Here is a 21,793-nt window from a genome sequence, read left to right on the forward strand (position 1 = left end):
TCACTTTATGCTCCCAATAAAATGCATAGAAGGGAAAAGGGAAATGGGCTCGTAGCCACATGCTTGCTTTCAGGAAGAGTACTGCCGTCATGCTGTCCAGCACTATAAGTGGATAACATAAATCAGTGTTGATGAAGGACAAACTACCAAGTGAATAAATTATATTTCAAGACTTTTGAGTTTCATCATGTCAGGCCCATGCGACTATCATAGCAGCAGACTCATACTGCTATGTGATAGATAGGGGGAGTAGGGGACAGGGTCTACACCTGGAGGCCAGGGGCGGAGTGATGAAGAGAGGGTCTTTGCTTTAGGTTTGAAATCATCCATCACGTCTGTCCTGTTTCTGATGCGGGACAGAAATGAACCATCGCTCACCAGCCTCCCTAGGCGGCAGTAGCAGCTGGAGCACAGGAGCAGCTGGTCCACAACATGCTCCCAATCCCGAAATTTACACAACGCATCGCATCAGTGACGGCGTTATATTAAAAACGCATATCGACTCAGCAGCCCTCATCAGGAGAACAAACTCTATCTGCGACCTCAGCAACAAATAAGGAAAAATAAACAAACTACCAGTTTGTTTTAAATGGTATAACTCGTTCACGTTTTGACATCGATATCGTGAGCACTTGCAGCAGAGCTGACGAAAGATACTATACGTCTTTGATTTTCTGAGGCTATAACAAAAACCCCATGGTATTGTGAGGAAAAATCAATGACTGTTGCTACTATGATTTTGTACTGCTGTGATTATTGCCTAAATGCCTCATAATTAATGTGGACTGACATGTCTGTGTCCAGTGACATTGTTAGTCACATAGCAATTTTGGAAATTAATTCACATACAGTATGTGCCTGTTCAAAAAACAAAACAGGAAATGAAGCCATGGTTAATACAGAAAAGCTATACCATTGTCACCTGTAACCACTGAATGTATTTTGCTGAAACTGCATTACAATATAATTCATATACGTATAAATAATGCAATAATGTAATCAGTTCTGAGACCCGCTGACTATATGTGAATGGATATGCATTTTGTGATACTGTTGAACTCTGAAATGCAGCTTCATCGACCCAACTCATTTTTATAATCTATTGCTTTGCTGCAAAGATGCAGCCACTAAATTTGAATATCACACATGCAAATATTCCAAGCTGGAAATAATAATTTGAGGTTATGGTATGATTGACCTTGTTTCATGAGTACTTAATGAGTATCTGCCTACTGGTGAATTCAATAAGGAAAAGTCTGCCGTAGCTGCCAGGATCGAGAGCTTCCTGAATGCATGGTGCTTGAGCATTGCTAAGGGTCCTTGAGTGCAGGAAAGCAGGAATTCCAAACTAATGCAAGCAATAAGATCCTGCACACATTTCAGTTCAAGTCACCCAATTCCTTTTGAGCTATTTTATAAATAGGAGTTTTATTTTTTTCGATCAAATTGCAATTTCCAGCCCATGCTGAATTGTGTTTGAAAAACCATGCGTTCAAAAGTAAAAGCAACCCGAATTATTTTTTTGTTTTTTAATCGTGTGTGCATACCTGCATGCACAAAGATGCTTAAATATAGGAAATAGCTTACATTTTGGTTTCAATGTAGAAATTACAGCGGTGTTTATACATAGTCCCCTCATTTCAGGACACCATTATGTTTGGGACACAGGAATGCTATGTAATTGAAAGTAGTCATGTTTAGTATTTTGTTGCATATCCTTTGCATGCAATGACTACTTGAAATGTGATTTATGTTCATCACCAGTTGCTGGGTGTCTTCTCTGGTGATGCTCTGCCAGGCCTGTATTGCAGCCATCTTTAGCTCATCCTTGTTTTGAGGGCTAGTTCTTTTTTAATTTTCTCTTCAGCATATGAAAGCATGCTCAATTGGGTTCAGATCGGGTGATTGACTCAAGAATTTACTTTTTTAGCTTTGAAAAACTCATTAGCAGTATGTTTGGGACCATTGTCTTGCTGTAGTTTTGAGGCATTTGCTTGAACTTGAGCAGATAGGATGTGCCGAAACACTAATTTTGCTACTACCATCAGCAGTCATATCATCAATGAAGATACGTGAGCCAGTACCTTCAGCAGCCATGCATGCCCAGGTCATAACACCCCCACCACCATGTTTCACAGATGAGGTGGTATGCTTTGGATCTTGGCGGTACCTTCTCTCCTCCATAATTTGTTTGGCTATCACTCAGATATTAATCTCATCTGTCCACAAGACCTTTTTCCAGAACTGTGGTTGCTCTTTTCAGAACTTCTTGGCAAACTGCAACCTAGCAATCCTGTTTTTACAGCTAACCAGAGGTTTGCATCTTGCAGTGTAGCCTCTGTATATCTGTTCATGAAGTGAACACTGTTCGGGCAATGGTCATAGATAAATCCACACCCGACTCCTGAAGAATGTTTCTAATCTGACGGAAAGGTGTTTGGGAAATTTTCTTTATTGTGAAGAGAATTATTAATCAGCTATGGATGTATTCTTTGGCATTTGCAATAACCAAACTCACCCGTGCTCCAAACAATTGATTTTGGTAAGCCTAAAGTTTGGCCAATGACTGTAACCATTTTATTCTTGTTTCTAAGCCTCTTGAAATGGCTTCTTTGACTTTTATTTGCACAACTTTAGTCCTCATGTTGATAGATTTCGGACTAGAGGAAAGACTAGGTGCTGAGAGATCTCTTATACAGTCACATCCAAAAGTATTGGAACAACAAGACCAATTCCTTTGTTTTTATAATACGCTGAATAATAAATGTTTTCTATTGTCTTAGTATTTTTTAAAAAAACCTCAACAGTACAATTACAATAATTTAAGAAAGAGTATGCTTGGTAATTTAGAACTGTACAGAAGCTCCTAAATCCCCTGACACTGTCTTTTTATCAGATTCATGAGCATTGAGTATTCTCAACAGCACTGAATATTCACCAGAGCTACTGCTACAAGAAACCAGATGCAATGACTCAAAACACAGCCATTATAAATAATAAACAAAACAAATGGGAAAAGGGAGGAGTGATGCTTGATTATTGTTCGCTTTCTGCAAAGCACAGACAAATAACATGCCCTGAGTGAGATGCATGCGCATGTGCAGGCATACACACATGCACGCACACACACACACGCACACGCACACGCTGGAACTGTGTGAATAATTGTTCTTAGGGTAATTGTTCAAGAGGGAAAATAAGCAGGACATGATTAATAAAATCATTTATATAGGCAACAGACACACCGTACTGGGTGTAATAAAATGTCCATTATTTTAGTTTTTATTAGCCAATTCTAATTTCATCTTTGTATTAACTTCATATTATTAAAGTAATAAACAGCCTGTCTGCCATGACAAAGTCTCATGTCACCTGTAACCAGTAAACCTCTTGACAGCTGCATAATGCATTGCCCAATTCAAACATTTATTAAATGGCACTCATTTTGACAACCTGACATCAAAGTGATTTATATCCCTTTCCATTATCACAAACATTATGTTTTGCCAATTTATGCTCATTTTTTATCAAAAACAATGCATTATTCCCAAGACTCCAGCATTATAGTATAGTTATAAAACAATTTAATCACAGGTTTAATTACCAAAAAGCAAATGTAAATTAGCAAGTAAATAACCTATCACACAGGTGTTTGCTAAATGATAACAAGATCAAGACTAGTGTAAAGTGAAGAAACGCCAAACTCGTATTTACACAGCATTGGTAAAAGAGAGTTTGTGTATTTTTGAAGAAAGAATAAATGGTTTTAATGATCAGTACATTGTCCAATTACTTAAAAATACTTGCATCAGAGAACAAGACAATGAAAGGCAAGACACCACTTCATTATCACACTAATTGTTGCTATCTCGTTTTTTAAATAATGTTCCTCACACCAAGTGGCAGGACTAAAGGTAGCTGAGTGTAAATTATGGTGGACTGATAGTCCTAAGAGAACAGGTCTTCTCGCTGATGTGAAGCAATTTGTCTTCCAGGCTTGGAATGAATGGCCTGCTTCTACAGTGGCCCAGCTGATATGACTAACTCTGACCTGTTCTCCTGCCAAAATGTTTGGACTTACATCCGAGCCACCTCCAAGCTTTGAGCCATGTTGTTGCCATACACTGAGCATTATATCATAACTTCTGCTCTGGTTAGGATACAAGATACCATATATTGAGTTTCTTTATCCTTGATGCAATGGCAAAATACACAAACCAGAACTAAATATGTTGTTTTGTATATATATATATATAATTAAAATGCTCATCACTTGGCAATGGCTGGCAAAAGCCTAACATACGTGATATATACATACGTACATACCAGAGGAGGCTGGTTAATAAAGGTAGGTAGGTGATAGTACCTCTTTTTTTGAGAGGAAAGGGATTAATCCAGAAATTTTCCACATTTCTAAATCTTATTGTCATTTGAAAAAGCATTTTTTCTCTTCTTTTGAAAAACTATCATAATATTGCAAAATGTGTAAACAGTGACACCTATAGGCCAGAATGGACAGACAGTTTGAAGTAGTGCTAAGGGCCAGGGGAGGTAAAAAGCCAAGCTACCTAAAAATGGGCGAGCCTTCTCATACGAGTCAATGTAATCCTTTTTTACATTTTTTCGCCCTACTAACTCATAATTGGCTAAAACACAAAAAATGACGCGCTAACGGAGGTATATCTCCCTTACCAATCAACAATCAGAATGAATGTTGATATTGTGCTGGTCCAATTAAGTGTTGTCTTTTCATCTCTTCAGATCTCTTTCCCTACCATTCCATTTTAGTGTGACGAATGGCGGCTAAGCAAAGAAATAAGCAGCGAGTGAGAGCAGCAAATTAAAATATGTTAAAGTTAATTCATTACAAGTAGATTTCATTCCTTTTACCTTTAAAAATAAGATTTCAGTGTTTCATTTAGTGTCCAATTTCGCATTTTTTGGATTATTTTGTTCTTTTTTTCCAACCGAATGCCTTTGGCGGAAAGCAAAGGCGTAGGCCCATGGCTAGGCCTAGCTAAAGTAAGCAGCAGGAGGGAGGCACCAGGTAAAGTACAAATCCTTCAGTTACACAGCATACAGTGACATGGTAATTGTGCTCCCCTGCGACAGTTGTGGGGAAGCTGTTGCTAATGAGAGACTATGAACCAGACAGGCGTATATGGCTCAGTATATGACAGTCTCAATGTAAATATTTATGAAGCATACTTTATATATTGCAGTTATGTGTATATATATATATATATATATATATATATATATATTCCAGCATACAATTCATAAAACACTAGTAAAATTAGTTATAATTAGTCATCCTTTTACCGAATCACTTGAACGGGTTAATGATGAAAAAAAGCAGCTGGAGGGAGGGGAGCAGGTAGCAGAGTGAAGGAAGTGAAATAGAAAAACTGTCTTCTGAACACTAAATTGGTCACTTTTTAAGATACAGCACCAAAAATTCCAGTTTCATAATGAACTAAGGAATTCTAGTCACTGTTTAACATTATGGACACCACAAAAGATGATGAACGATGTGGTTAAGATAATTAAATGAGGCATCCCTGTGATGGAATGTTCAGTTAACCATGCCAGTGATGAGACTACAACTGATATGGAATATTTCAGACACATCTAACTTGTTCTTCAATAAAATATGAGTGCAATAAAGAATACATGGAAAAAATGCCATTGAAATTTTACATGAGCACTGCATATTACCTAACTGTCATTTACTGCATTGGGTAAACAAGCATTGTACAACTGGAAACATCATTTTGTTTTGATTATTATGTTAAATACATAAACGCTGCATACATTTGTTAAATGTGTTTCTCCATGCCATTTACAGATTGCCATCTTGACAACTGACATCCAACCAGTTCCAACCTACCCCCATGAAGAGTATTATAACTCATACATTATAAGCTCATATCAGTCTAAATATTTAAAAGAAGGGCTGTCTGATCCCTTGGGTTTCCTGTGGAGAGTAAAGGATGGAGCCTGATGATTTATTCAAAACGTTAATCAAACATGTACAGTAAGCCTGTAGCCTTAAGCATGTCCCCTAATGTGTTTAGCACCAAGCATGTTCAGATTCTGAGGCAATATCCAACTTAAATTAAAGACATAAAGGTGATGTATGTGGGTCCCTATATCTCTGGGCATAAACAGTCTTCCCACAAAGTATTTAAATGTCCATCCTTTCTTTTTTTCTTTTCATCATTCAGCACTGCAGTGCTGAATACATTTTTATAGTTTTTTTATATTAGTGATAATGGGGAGGTGCAGCTAGTCTGCAATCAATCAAGCTTCAGAGAAAATAAAGGTGAGATACAGTTCAGCGTAACAAAAATGCAGATTGGGTGCAAACCTTCTTGTCTTGTTTATAATCCCTCTAAACCTTTCCCGAGTACTTAAAATGCCACCTGTAGGGTAAGGGATATGGCTGCCAGTAATGTGAAGAGTGACAGAACGACATAGAAAAAAGAGAGATACATTATGTTTTACCCTTAGTTCTTGAGGGCTTGTCATGAGCGGAAGAACATTTCTGCTGCTCTTGCTCTTATCTACTGCTCATTGCCTCTACTGTGATTAATTCACAGAACATTAGATAGCTTGAAATGTGGCATCTGCAAGTTTATTCATTAATTCTCAGATTTTCCACAACAGCAGGTATCCACCTTCACAGTCCATCATCAGACTTTACGGAGCAAACTCTCTGCTCAGCAGAATGTTCCTCCCCTCAACTATATATATATATATATTTTGCTGTTTGTGGTGGGATGAACTACCTGTAACTGCCAGAAGTGCAGAATCATTCATTGTCTTCCGCAACCAAAGAAATGCACAGCTGTGGATACTGTACATCACCGTGGTTTTGACAATGCTTTGTGTTGGACTTATGACAACCGCCCAAAATATGATCACTCACATATACGTAACTCTTTCAGTCCATTTAAAACTGCTCTGACTTAGATTCAATCAAAGGGCACTTAAAAAACAAATGATATCTCGTTAATCAGGATTTAAACTTGTGCTGACCTTACATTACAAGCTAAGTAAAATCACAGAGAGTTGCGGTACACTCCCGTCACGACACTCTCTTGGTGTGAGGCTCAGTCGGAGCTGTCTCAATACGGTGTTTTTCTCGCCTTGACCGTTCTGACAAAATCAAATATGTTTCATGTTTTTAGTCTTTCAAGTCTTTAGTCTTGCTTAAAAGGGGTGTGATGATCAACGATGCAGTTTATAATCCTACACTGTCAACAGCCAGTAGGTGTGCTCTCTTTGCGACAAAGTGACAGTGACAAAGTATACAGCGTTAGCAAAGCGCAAACCCCAGTTCTGGTGGACAGTAGAATTAGAATAGAAGTTGGTGGCCCTTTTGAGAGTGTTTGTATGGTGTGTCCTCCCATGCATACCACCATCGTACGGAAGAGATAATTGGAAGAAAACCTCCGTGTCCACATTCCCTTAACCAGGGCTGCATCCACACTTTGTGGTGCCTTCCTTTTTTGTCTTTTGAAAGTATAGACCACTTTACACACAAATGTGGCAGTAACCAAGAGCTGTTTCTGCTGCTCTGTAATTGCCCCACTACTGTCTTCCTGTCTTTGTTCAGGATAATATAATAAAATCCCTGAGACTATCCTGCTGGTGTCTTATCATTTGTGATGCTGTATGATTCCCAGATGTCGCAGAATCATATGTGTGCATCTCTCAGACTGAAAACTAGGGCTTGTGACAGATTGCTGTTAGATATGAGAGTGTCAGACTAATTGTCTTCTCATGAAAGGTAGGCATTAGCAGGACTTTTGCCCATTAGGTCTCAGAATCCAGGAAAGCAAGGCCGTATACTTGAGGCTCTCCTACTTTACAATCCCTGCTGCTTTAATTAATCAAGTGTATAAAATATATCAAACTCCCAGATTTTTTTTTTTGAATAAAAAATAATATCTTCTTTAATGGTGGTATGCCAACATGAAAGGATGCAATTTTATTTTTTTTTGTGGCTCATTGCTTGACACCATATAAATGTTTCACTCTCTATTTTGACAGCACTGAATGGTGTGTCAAGGTACAAATACATTTGTTTAATGCCAATATCTATGCTTTTGAGTGGTACAAAACACAAAAATTGAGAATTGCCTGTTGAGCCAAGACTGCTATTTTTTTATGTTTGCTTGTTTCTAACATTTGCAATGAGTGGGTGGAATGGAGACTGAACAGCCTCTCTGTGTTCGGAGTAGCACAAACACATTGCCAGAGTAGCATTTTAATGGTTTGAATAGTCCACATTAAAAAGTTGGTATTGCACAAATGCAATCATGCCACTGGCAATATTTGATAAGGGGTAATTATGAGATTAAATGTATTGAATAAAATGTGGAGGCATCCACACACACACAAACTCATGCAGAAATTATATTTCATATAAATAAATACAAAATAACATAGTCATGGTATATTTGCTATATATTTTTTTGGATATCGATTGTAAAGATAACATGAATGTTGGTGATTGGTGAACATACGATTTCCAGGAGAGCACACACAGCATTATGGAAAAGCTGGATACATTAGTAATGGTGATTAACAATCAGGCATATTGAGTCTCCAGCTTAATATCATCTCTTAAAGATTCTCAATCAATACAGTCATCTCATCACAATATGCAAGCTAGGCGTGTGTGGGTGTGTGTGTATGTGGGGTGCAGTCCATAAGTATTTCGATAGTGACACAATATTTGATGTGTTGGCTCTGTACTCCAGCAGTGTACGAAATTAGACAAATCATCAATAAAAATTGGAGGATTGCACAAAGCGATCCATCATTGAGAGAGATATTTCCGGAGGCCCCTACAGTCAGCTTTCAACGGGTGCCCACCATTCAAGATAAAGTTGTGAGTAGACCAAACCTGGCTAAACTGCCCCTGGCTAAACTGTGGATATGAATAAATGTGGCAAATGCAATCTGAGGCTACAGAGGCACCATTCGTACAAATAATATGGATTATCCAATGGTAAAACATTTTCCGATCGGCACGCAATCCTGCTTCACTTAGAATTATTGGCATTGAAGCAATATCCAATTCATTCAGAAAAGGAGATTGCCTGAAGCCCCATTTACAGCACACATCTATTTTTTTATATTTTTAAATTAAAGCAACCATATTTCCTGGTGTTAATGAGGAACAAGACTTTACCCCCTTCTTATAAATTACTATTATTTTTCATTCTATGTCAAATTCTTTTCTGAATTAAAGCAGTTCTAATAATAAGATTGGGATAAGATTCCTCTACAGTGATGTGAAAGACATTATTGCTGCTAAAGGTGGTGTAACAGTTATTAAGTTTGAGAGGGTAATTACTTTTTCACATGGGCGATATGGGAGTTTAACAACTTATTCATTAAATAAATGAAATATATATATATATATTTTTATTTTTTATTTTTATTGTGCCTATCCAGGTTCCATTGGTCGAATTTTACATTTAGTCTCATCATCTAAAATCAATCAGTGCGACAAATATGCAATAATAGAGGAAAAAAAGAAGTGGGTAAATACTTTTTCATAGTACTGTATATGTACAAAATCTACAGGATGTTATATTGAAAAATATTACATAAAAAGGTAGTCCTATGGCTTTTACAACCAGTATAAAATAGGCAAAGACATATCAATATAACTAAGTTGGCAGAGAGTATCACCCTGCCTCTGCCTTTTGTGCGTGTCTGTAGCAGAGATGGGAACCCATCAGGAAGGTGGAACTCTGAAATGAATAACTTTAAAAGTGAAGACAAATTACAGTAATTTTAAATGTGAATCATTTGCTGGAAAAGTCACTTGCACTGCTCTCCGGAACAGACTCTGAGCTTTATAAAAGAGACATCATAATAAGCCTTATTGCCATTTTCTCTGCCAGGTGATCACACTATCAGAAACTAGACCCCCAATGAATTCACCTGACAGTCCATAACTGAAGAAATTCGATTATTTTTTAAGCAATTATTTGGCATATAACCCATTAAAAATACAAACAAATGAAGAAATAAAGCATTAGTTGATATGAATGAAAGGATAGGATGTGAATATGGAATATTTATTCTTCATTGCATAGCTATTTCTCACATAATGTGACCTTAAGAGGGAAGGTCATTCTTCATGGGGCAACAAGCATCTCATTATGAATAATTAACAGCTCAGTAGTATTGAGAGGTTGCAATTATGTCAGGAATGAAAACCATTATACACAGTGGGTCCGGAAAATAAATAAATAAATAAATAAACAAAAAAAGAATTGCCTGCAGAAAAGTGATAAAGAATGCACACACCGTATAGGTAATGTCATAAAGCAGGGTTGGCCATAAGAATTAGAATAATAAGCCGATCCCGAAATCCCGAAGCTTTCTGAATGATATGACTTTGTAGAATTTCCTTCTCACCTTCTCGTCATGTTACGGAATCTAGGCTAATTCATTAAGGAGGCACTCCATTTAGTCAAAAGAATATATGCCTTTAATTTAGGCTAGCAAATTAATTCACGAAAAATATTTTAATTGCAGAGTCCTCAAATTACATTCATATTTGATGTACTTTACCTATTGGTCTTTGTTACTGAGTGAAAAAATTATTTGATTGTTAATCAGGCATTGGGGGCGGGGGGAGTGGGGGCAACCCCCCTGATCACTTTTGCCAGCTTGCCTCGCATCACCAGGTATCCCAAAATGCTTTGTTGGATGCGACATCCAGCTGAACGTCCTACAACGAGAAGCGACGATGACATCACCCCCATTCATTTCCAATGGGAGGAGATTTTCGTGTCCGCAAGGTATTCGCTGCTTTCTTTGTAAAGATGCTTTAGAATGGTTTTTGCTCGAATTTCGTTTCAATTGTAGAAAAACTGGAGCCTACTCAAAACTAAGTGAACAAAGTGTGGCTTTCAGCTGCTGTTCATTAGCTAGCAAATGCATTTAGGTTGCTTCATTCGCGTTTCCCAGAAAAATCTGACGAGCGTTTAGGAGTATTTAGCTAGAGGCTACATTGTATGCTTAAAAGGAACTAATTATAATACATATTTCAAGCCTCATTTTTATTATTCGTATAAAGATTTTAGCAACATTTATTGCAGAACTGATTAAACTAAAAACTTGATTTGTGAGCTTGGCTCGCCTCGTCCATAGACATATATACATGTATGCCATCTTGCCATGAATGCTGGGATATTATGTCCGTTATCATTGGACAAGAATCCTTGATAAAAGAGGCTAATCAAGAACACATGCTGGCATTTTATCCGTTCTTGTTTTCTTGCGTTTATGACAATGGAACCATACTTGGGCTGCGAAAAGTGACAGAAACACGTTCATGAGGACACAAGAACAAGAAGATATTGAGAAACACCCAGCATTTAAATTCCAGCATGTCAAATCGTGGAGGGTAACTGGTGGCCCTAATTATGAAGGGTATAATGGACAGACATATATATATTTATTTATTTATTTATTTATTTATCAGCTTTCGCGCTTGATATATATTTGCTCGGGTTCACCAAATCCTTAGCTTATGTGGTGGTCATAGAATTAATTATTTAAAAGGGTGAGTGAATAAGATTAATGGGTTTATGGATATAAATCAATTTACCTTCATCATCAGTATGCATTTTCACATGAAGGAAGTGCACTGGAAGTAATATTTACAAAAAACAAAACAATGCAAACCTATCGACCGGTAATGGAAATCACACTCATGTAAGGGGATCAAACAACAAAAGTGCTGACGCCAAATTATGGTCATGCAATTATCAAGAGAACTATTGGCAAACAGTGCTAATTAAGCAGTATCAGTCAGTGCATGATCAAGCTTGGGGAAAACTCAGATTTTTAGAGTAGGTATTTAGAGAGATATAAAGGGTGAGGCTGAAGCCTTTTGAGTTTTTGTCGACATTTAGTCCCTAGTCCCCTCCCCCGAAAAACATACATTTTATTTTGTCAGATTCTCGCATCCTCTGTAATTGTAGCCCTACAAGATTTTCTGTCCCCCCAAGCTCTCCTATAATTCACAGCAGGTCCAGAATTGTTAGGAGATGGACACTTTGAAATAGAGTAAAGTATTGCACTACTGAAGTACCACAGCTACATGACTGCATCTTCTGAAAATGCTTTATATTTGAGAAAGAGGATTTATGTATAGGATGATTTTGTATTTATTATTGTGACATATTCAAGGGCTGTGGCTCAATATGCCTTAGGAAAGGCAATGAGTCTCCCATTTCAGTAATGCAATATATGATAAAAACCAAACACCCAGCAAATGCTCTGTTTCCTTTCCACCCTTCTGAATTTGAGTTAAATCTTAACAGGTTTAGTCATTTTGCTACAGAACTTAACTCTCTTCTTGTGGTTACATGTTCTGGTGGTTCTGTTCTTGGACTGTTCCGTACTCTTGTGATTGCCGTGTAAAACAAAACAACCCAGGCGGGTAGATTGCCTAGAGCCATTGTTCTCTGAGCCCAGTGCCAGATGCATGTCAGAGTATGTTTTATTCATGAGGGTGGCATGCACCACGCCTTCAAAGTGAAGCCATTATATGAATAAGACAGACGCACCACTCTGATTTTCCTGCATGGTTACAAAGATGCTTCTTGGGGAAGGGTGACATGAATTTTATGTTGACAGTTCTGTTGCTTTGCCACTTTTTTAAGTGGCATGCAGGAGCTGGCCTGTCTACTCTCATTAAAGGACCTGTCGGCCTCGCAGACTACAAACAGGCCGGGCCTGTACTTTAGATGCTTCTAAGTTGTCAAGCTTAGCTTAACGGATTGTATATTTTAAAAGTATTCGGTGTAAAATGGCATGAAAAGAGTACTGTGAAGAAGCCATTAGATCAAAGTAATCACAAATTACTTTGGAGATTACAGTCAGCCATTCACTGCTCCCAGCTCATCAACTTATATTCTACCCTCTCATAAATATTTTCTAGGGAAGTACTGCCCATGGAGGTTGTCTGCAGGGTTGTGTTTGGAGATCCACAGTCTATGGGCATTGTGAGGGCTACTGCTGAGTGGTCATAGCATCTGTAGGCCAGTTCAGTATTTATCCTCCTGGTCCAAGGAACTGCTGTCATGACTGACCCTATTTAGCTTTACTGCCCAGTTCTGAGAGCATTTTGGTTTAAATGGAGTTGAACAACCTGTTGGCCTGCGGTTCTCCAGGGCAGAAGTTGAGTAGTTGCTCTTTAGGGAATCCACTACAGTCTAAAGGCCTGCTTGAGACTGATTTCTTTTTCAGTCCCACACCCACATTCTGTTATAACATTTTATATCCCTTCTGTCCAGTCCTGTGACAGTTTATAGTCTGCCCACCTGCACCAGCACCATTGGGTCCTGCTCCTACTCTCACTTGCAATGTTTTTCAATCGTTTGCCAACTGAACCACCCTGCCATATTGAAAATGTCTGACCAGATAAATAATCTGTCAGATTGCTTCACATTTTCCGTTTTGCTTCGATACCCATAAACAAGCATTTAAAAGACAAATTACATTCATTCTTAATTTAAAATTGGCACCTTACTGACTGCTTACCAAATTAGTTTGTTTACAAATATGTCTTTGGACAAGTAAACAATGTTTTATCAGTAACATATCTGGTACAATAAAGATATATAAAATAATGTAATGTAATATATAATGTTAAAATACATTTCTGTAAGTAACAGACTTGAATTGAATATATTACAGTAATTAACATCCAAATTGGATGTGACAAATTGGATGTTACTTGTTATTGTCTGTCTTGTCTATTACAACCGAGACCATTAACTTGGCTTTAAGTTAGAATGAATGGAGAAGCAGAAAGATGTATAGTATCTGAAAAATTATCCTTATGAAGACTGAATTGTCTAATTAAATCAACAAGTAATTAACATGTCCCATGACTATAGTGTCTGCAATAGTCCCCTTTTTTCACCACTCCATCCCTTGTGCTCTAGATTTTTGAGATTGATGTAGTGGGTAAAGATGGAGTGAATAAGTAAGCCATTCCGAATACAACCAATTTCTTCTGCAGGGTATGCAATGGAACACTCACCATTCAAATGGGACTGTGAAATGTATCTTGCTCAGCTAAAGGCATGTCTTTGCACAAAAAAAGCTTTCTCACAGGTTCCATTTCTCAAAGAAATAGAAATATATTCTCCATCACCACCCATTATAATGTGTATTCGTTCAATTTGCAGTTGAAATCAGTCACTCAGTAGGTTTTTGAGCATCTTTTTAAAATGTGGATACACAGTGAACTCACAATTAACTAAATCACAGAACTGATTTTTTGCATTGATTCACATACTTTTATTGCCTGCATCTATGTATCACCACACGAAAAAGTGTGCCAAGACAACATTACGCAAGGGGAGCATCACATTGCAGGTGCTACAGTTGTGACAATACCGTTTATTTATTTTATGCTATACTTCATCATGTATCATACATACCTGAATCTGGCCTGGCTGTGTTGTCTATTGTGCGTTTCAAGTTGTTCCCAGTCTTATTTGTTTTTGTACCTCCCAAGAGCTATTTGTCATTGCTGTCACCACAAGCAAAACAATGGGATCATAGTTGCTGCAAATGCAATTCTCACATATGATCTGTCAATATTCTATTGCATTTCAGTGCATGGAGCCCTGTCTGTGACTGACTTTTTAAAATATGCATCACCTATATATGGTATAAAACCCATGTACGGTATGCATACATAGTGTATGTTTGAAATGTATGCATTTGAATAGGTACTTGAAGGAGATATCCCAGCTATCACAGCACATAGATTTCAAAGATATGCAACAGTTTATACAATACATACAATACAAATCTTGTGCATGCAGATTGATGTGGGGTCTTTTCTGATGACATGACATTCTCCTACAATCTCAAGAAAATGGCTGGGTAGCAAACAGAGAGCTGTAAGTACCTGCAGATAACCACGCCACGCTTTGATGAATTTTGGCATTAAGCAACACAGCGTTAAAATTTCCGCTTGCAGTAATCTACTTTATGTTTAGTGATTAGCTCTCTCTGAATATGCATCACGAGGATTCCTGAAGTCCTCTAAGACTTGCCACGGTCTCATTTCTCTACAGTTTTCTTTTTACCTCAGTAAGAAACACAAATGCAGCTTTTGAAAGCATGTGAGCCTGCAAGAAGGCCATACTGGTGGATAAACATTCTCTTAGCTGACCACCTTTCAAAATGTGTTTTCAAAGGTGGTTTAAAGGTTACTCGGACACTTGGTAGCAGTTGTTTCGAGAGCCGTGTTGTATATTTTCCTGTCTAGTGAAGTTGAGCGGGGGTGTGTGTGTGTGGAGGGTGGGTGTTCTCACCTCCTATAGTCTGATGTGTTTATTGAACTCTGATATTGGACATTGGTGCCTAATGAATGCAATGAGCAACATCTGACCTGGTTCATGGTTCCTGTTCAGGTGAGAATTCCTATGTGTGAGGCCAAAACCACACCTATCATGATAGATGTCATAACATCACAAAGGCCACAGTCAGTGATTTGACCACTAGTTTCTGCATTACTGGAAATACACTCAGCTTGTTAATGCAAATAGTTAAGCAGCCAATCATGTGGCAGCAACTAAATACATACAAGCATGCAGACATGGTAAATAGGTTCAGCTGTTTTTCAGATCAAATGTCAGAATGGGGAAGAAATGTGATCTAAGTGACTTTGATCATCGAATGACTGTTTGTGCCAAGTTTAAGTATCTCAGAAACTGCTGATCTCCTGGAATTTTCACACCCAACAGTCTCTATAGTTTGCAGAGAAAAGATCCAGTGAGCAGCAGTTCTGCAGGCAGAAACAAGTTGTTTATGAGAGAGGTCAGAGGAAAAGGGCCAGAATTGTTGAAGCTGACAGGAAGGTGACAGTAACACAAATAACCATGCATTGCAACAGTGGTATGCACAAGAGAATCTCTGAACACACAACGCATCAAACTTCTAAGTGGATAGCAGCGGAAGACTTAATAAGTCTAATTCATACCTAATAAAATGCTCACTCAGTGTATATCAGTACATTACCATTTAGAATTGAACATTACACACAAAAACTACTTGCATATTGCGAATAGTTAAAGAAAAGAGACCAAATCTAGCTGCACTAATTTTTTTATTTTAATACTGCTGTCAAAGGCACATTCTTTTCTGAAAGCACAGCAGCAATATGATCAAGCTCCATGATTTGTAAACAATAGGAGACTAAAAATATAATTGAGTGCAGTTACTATTTATGAACCGTATCTGGATTTGGAAAGATCCATCAAAATGCTTTTTGTGTATTCTTTGGAACAAGTCCTGATTGCTGTTCTTTAGTTTCAAGAGTCTTTCAGTGCAGAAATGAAAGGATTAGTTCTGTCAGATTACAGAAATGAGAAACCTGTCACATTGCAGAATTAAAACCTCTGGTTAACCCTTGCCATTGCTCTGACTGAATAGAGTGCCTGTACGAAAAACTAATTCTCCAAGTCTCGCTTAGTCCAAGTACAATTTCCAATACGCCTGTCCAGCTAATTTCTCCTGTAAATGTGTGATTAAATATTTTGCATTGTCTCCATTCAAAGCATTCAAAGTGATGTAAATAGCACAGATAGCTAGAATCAATGTGAAGTGTTTCTATGGCTTCAAACCAACAAATTTAGATGCGAGCAAGGCTAAATTAAGTTCATCAAGCCAGTGTTTTAATATGCTACATGCTAATTTACTCATTAGCACATGAATATGGTAATTGTATAATATTTGCCTAAATAATGGATGCAGAGCAGTCAGTGTAGGCGATTATTTGATTATGATATAAGAGCATGTTTGTTCATTCTGACACATTAAGTGAAAGGCACGGAATCTGTTCAGCAGATACATTTTATTTCATCATCTCTCATCTCCAATGCCACCCCAGGGGGAATGAACTAAAACAGACACATCTTTCCACAGTACTCAAGTACACGTTTGTGTGTTTGTATTCCAATCTTCATGTGAGCAAAGAGCTTATCTAATGTTTCCCTTGGATTTTTTGCAGAATGATTTAAGCCCCAACATTTGGTGCCTATGCTGAAGATTATTTATGGTAAACAGTCAAATAATATATTTTGGGAGAGAATGCTGCTATATGTGTTTAAACCAGACTACACTCTCTGTATCAATGGTTCTTGTGATTGTGATTTAAATTTAGAGAATTAAATATTTTTTCTAATATTTAAATTACTGAATGTCCTACTGACATGCATGCTATTTTGGTTGTTCTTTATGTTTTTTTTTTGTTCCAAGTATATCCCTTGTATCCATTCCCCACATTATTCCTTGGCCATGAATGCACGTCTATGCAACCTAAATAGTCCTCCAAGTATATAACAAGGGAATCATTATTTAAATCGAAACTAAAATCTAAACAATGAAAAAAGAAAATAATAATATGGTGCGCACACTCCCATCAATGAATTCAGATACATGTTTTGAAGGAAAACATGTATTTTTACATTCGCCCGCATTTCCCCCGCTACATTTTTAAACTCATTTTCATGCAATGCAAGTTCTGTTCCATTTGTTTCCACAGAATTTTTACAAAGACCTTTGAGTAACAGAAACAGCAACACCTATTGAAATAATAGAAAAATGCTGATTTTCAAACAGCTGGGAGGTGGTTAACCAGCTCAGACAAGCTACCAGTACTAGCTGGTCTTTGTTTTTTTTTAAGGTACATTGTATTGTTGTCCTGTGAACCGCTAGACCTGAGCCTGCTGCACTTTTTGAACATTTTCTTAGTCGTCCAGACCTTGCCTTGACTTCAACTGTTCCATTTATCTTCCATTTTCTAATAATGTTTGTGACAGTGGAAATAGGCAGTTTAAAATGAGAGTTTTTCGTAACCTCCTCCTTCTTGGTGGAAATGAACAATCTTCACTCTGACATCCTTGGACAATTGTTTTGAGGAACCCATTGTTGTTAACACAAGACAGAATGGCCACTGTAGTTGGACACTTGAGAGTTACTTCAGTTAAGTTCAGCCCTGCAATTATATTCACCGGACTCATTGAAGCCCTAATGAGTAAATCACCAGGGTCTGGGCCTTAGTAATCATCTTTTTAAAAAGTAACAAAGAATAATCCAAAAGGGTTCCCACATTTTTGCTTATGACTGTAATATTGTCTTCAGAGTTTTTATCATCATCCAACGCCTTGACAACTTTTACTAACCCTACCTTCAGTTGCAGCTTACAGTGATAGTCTAGTCATACATAGAGCAGAATAGTTAACTAGCTAACCAGCTAACAAACTCTCTTGGGCTTGCTTGCAACCTATGCTATGGTTTAATCATATTCAAAGTTAAAGATTTCAAAGGACTGAATGATGAAAAGAAGAGCGATAGAGCTGGGAAAATTAGCCATTTTTAAGTTCATGAAAAGGTTACCGACAACAATCTACTGAGCATTTGTTTATTAGCTCTCCAAGTGTTCTCTGGTCGTTTGGAAATTCAGAGCCACCAGGGCATTGTTGTTCATAAAAACACTGGACGCTCTGGCTGAAGAGACAGTTTATCTGAGTGTCCGATCATTGCAATCTAAAAAACGGCTGAAGAGGTTATCGTTGTTCAGAAATGAACCTATTTCTGTGCACTCTATGACATTTGTCGGCAGGCAATTTCCCCTGACTCGGCAGATGAGGAACAGTACTCCTCAGTGATGGTGATGGTGATGCCAGGTTAGTGTAGAACTGGAAGCCAAATTGTTCGATTCAGTTTATTATCACACAAAAAGAGGAATGGGTTTAGTGATTAAAATGTAAAAAAAAAAGATCTAATAGCCTCCACTTTATTGTAAAGTTCTGAATTTTGCTATTTGGAATATTAAAAAAAGTGTGTTTGTTCTCCTTCCGTGCCTTGACGATGGAAATTTGTAAACTATCGAGGACTTTTGGGAGACCAAGTAGACGCCTGTGTTGGGGCCGAATGAAATCAGTATTTACAATACATCATTGCTTTATCTGTACGGAAAGTTTTGCTTATTCCATTGCTTTATTTGACAACCCCAAGAAAGCTGATGGTGACACGGATCTGTCAGTGCTTTTTTACTAAATCCCAGAGTGTAGAGGCTATTTAAAGTGTACTATCTTTTTTACTTTCCAGAAGAAAATTATTTTAAAATAATTAAAGTATACCTCTTTACTATGCAGACATTAGAATGAATGCCATACATATTCCATGAAATTCTTTACTGCAGGTAGCCAATACTTAAAATAAGCCAAATAATAATCAAACTTTGCCAAACCACTTTGGAATTATGACTGGAATAGAGTGCTATGGTCAGATATTACCAAAATTGAATGTTTTGGCCGCACATCAACATGGCAAAATGGAATGCATTCAGGCAGAAGCACCTCATACCTACTGTAAAATATGGCGGTGGGTCATTTTTGGAGATGTTTTGCTGCCAGTGGTCCAGGGATCAAAATCGACACACAAATTGTTATATTTAACTGGTTATATATTTGGTTATATTTAACGTAACTAAATATAATAACTTCTGATGCGTTTCAATTCCCACCTTGTTTCTAACAGCCACCATAAAGGGTAGAGCAATAGTCAAGACTGAACAGAGCTATTCCCTCTCACCCTCTTTATTGACAAAGATATGATGCTGGTATCCGATAATGCTGTTTCTTTATAGAGCACCAAGCGGGTTTGGCCTTTTCAAGTGGAATCCACTGGGAGTAAAGCAAACTCAATTGAACTGAGTGAATTACACTTTGCCAAGATATGCCCACTTTGAAAGTACTTTCAAGGAGGCTTGAGTCTGAAGATGGGTGTCTGCAAAAGTTTCAGACTACTCTCAAAGTGCTTTTGCTTATTAGGATTTCTGCTTGTTGTCTCACTTTTTTATTTAAGTTTTTTGTAATGTAAGTCAGCATTGAATATTTTGAAGCAGTCATGCAGTCCCATTGTCTTGATGTTTACAGAAAATGCCTTGTTTTTACATAAATGTGTGTTGTCCGACTGCCTTCCGACTGCATATAGAATTATTGGCATCCTTGATAAATATGCAGAATAAAACAGTATGCTATCAAATAATATTGTAATTGACATAACCTTTATTTTCCAACATATGCTAAGTAGTATGCTTTATTAATGATTCATTTGAATCAACCAAAGTCTTATGTTTTTCAAATAAAATAAACAGGTTTCAATGTTATTGGCATCTCTGGTTTAATACTTTGAGATCATGAAAAAACACCCAAAGATGACAGCTATGAGTCTTTTCCTATAATTTGTGATATGGTTAGAGAAAACATTTCAAGGGATTTTTTACCATAGCAAGGCAATGATCCCAAACATAAACGAGTGCTCTCTTCTTAATGATGTTCCTAACTATTTATTTGTTCCAACTCAGTCTCTTATTCTCAGCCTTTCCTTGACTGTCATTGGCATAACTCTGGTCTATATATACAGTATAGCATGTTATTTTGTATATTATTGTGTACCCTTTACCTTATGTGTCTGCCTTATATATTCTCCCTTATATATCAATGCCAACCATTCATGGGTCAGAAACCAAAGACAGGAATAGATCCATTAAATAAATGTAAAATTGACCAGATTATGAGCTAAATTGTTTTGCACTCCTTGCATAGAATATATCATAAGCACAATGCAGGGTCATTGTACCACACTAGGTTTAAATAGATCTTATAGATGCACAATTCATTGAAATTTTTCGGAATTATTGGCATTCAGATGTCTGTACTGTAACTTATTGAAATGGTTAAAACTCTCCATGCTGCATGTGTGTATGCTTTATACACCGGCAAAGAAACAAAGAAGAATATAAACAGCTTGCCCTTGCAGTTCTGGGAGAACTACAGATATAGAGCACACCTACCTCGTCCGGAAATTTGCTGGATGGGGATGTCCGTCATAAAGAGACAAAAAATCGTATTCCTCCTCCACTGCAAAAGACTGAAAGACGATCTGAATTCTGTTCCTCTCCTCTGCGACGATGACCCATGTGCAGTTGGCACCGTTCGGATATCCATATGGAAAACCTGGGCTCTCTATGGTACCATTTCTTCCTTTTAAAGTCCCACCACAGTTACTAATAAAACCTGTGAGAGAGAAGAGACATGGTTAATCAGATTATAGTAGACCAATCACTGATTTCATTTACAGATTGAATAAGACATTACAACGGTGGTATGCTGAGGAACATCTCTGAACACATAATGCGTCAAACCTCGGAGCGGATAGGCTACAGCAGCCGAAGACCAATAAGTAAAAAAAAAAAGATATAATATATACCTAATAAAGTGCTCAGTGAGTGTATGTGTGTGCCACATGCAATACATACATATTTAGCATTTTAGATTCCCAAGGTAGACAGTAGGCTCTGTCCAATATTAAGCACGCCCCCCACCTACTTTCTCATTAATTTTTCGGACTGGTCCCAGGATCCCGAAGGCCAACAATGACTGATTAAGCCATTTAAGCAAGAGTAATAAACTTTGCATAAATAAACTTTGCATATTCCATACCCCAAAATTCAAAATTCAAACTATATTGTGTGACAATGAAAAACAAATTGTCTCAAAGACACATTAAATATAGAATGAACTTGGGTCCTGATGACCTTGTAAGGCCTCAAGATGGAAATGGAACAACATTGATAAAGAGAGAAAGAGAGAGAGAGGGAGAGATTCTCCTTGTTCTATTCAAAGGCAGCTGTAGTGGCCGAGAATCAGCCTCCTGTATC

At 37.5% G+C, this 21,793-nt stretch overlaps 1 protein-coding gene across 1 annotated transcript in view; it reads right to left on the reverse strand.

Moving 5' to 3' along the window:
* Positions 1 to 21,793, reverse strand: part of LOC133110161 (CUB and sushi domain-containing protein 3-like) — a 317,158-nt gene that overhangs the window by 260,050 nt on the left and 35,315 nt on the right. Inside the window, 1 exon segment of the mRNA XM_061220063.1 lies at positions 20,927 to 21,149. Coding sequence (XP_061076047.1) covers positions 20,927 to 21,149 — 223 coding nt within the window.

This window comes from Conger conger, chromosome 1, assembly GCF_963514075.1.
Source record: "Conger conger chromosome 1, fConCon1.1, whole genome shotgun sequence".
Taxonomy (NCBI): domain Eukaryota; kingdom Metazoa; phylum Chordata; class Actinopteri; order Anguilliformes; family Congridae; genus Conger; species Conger conger.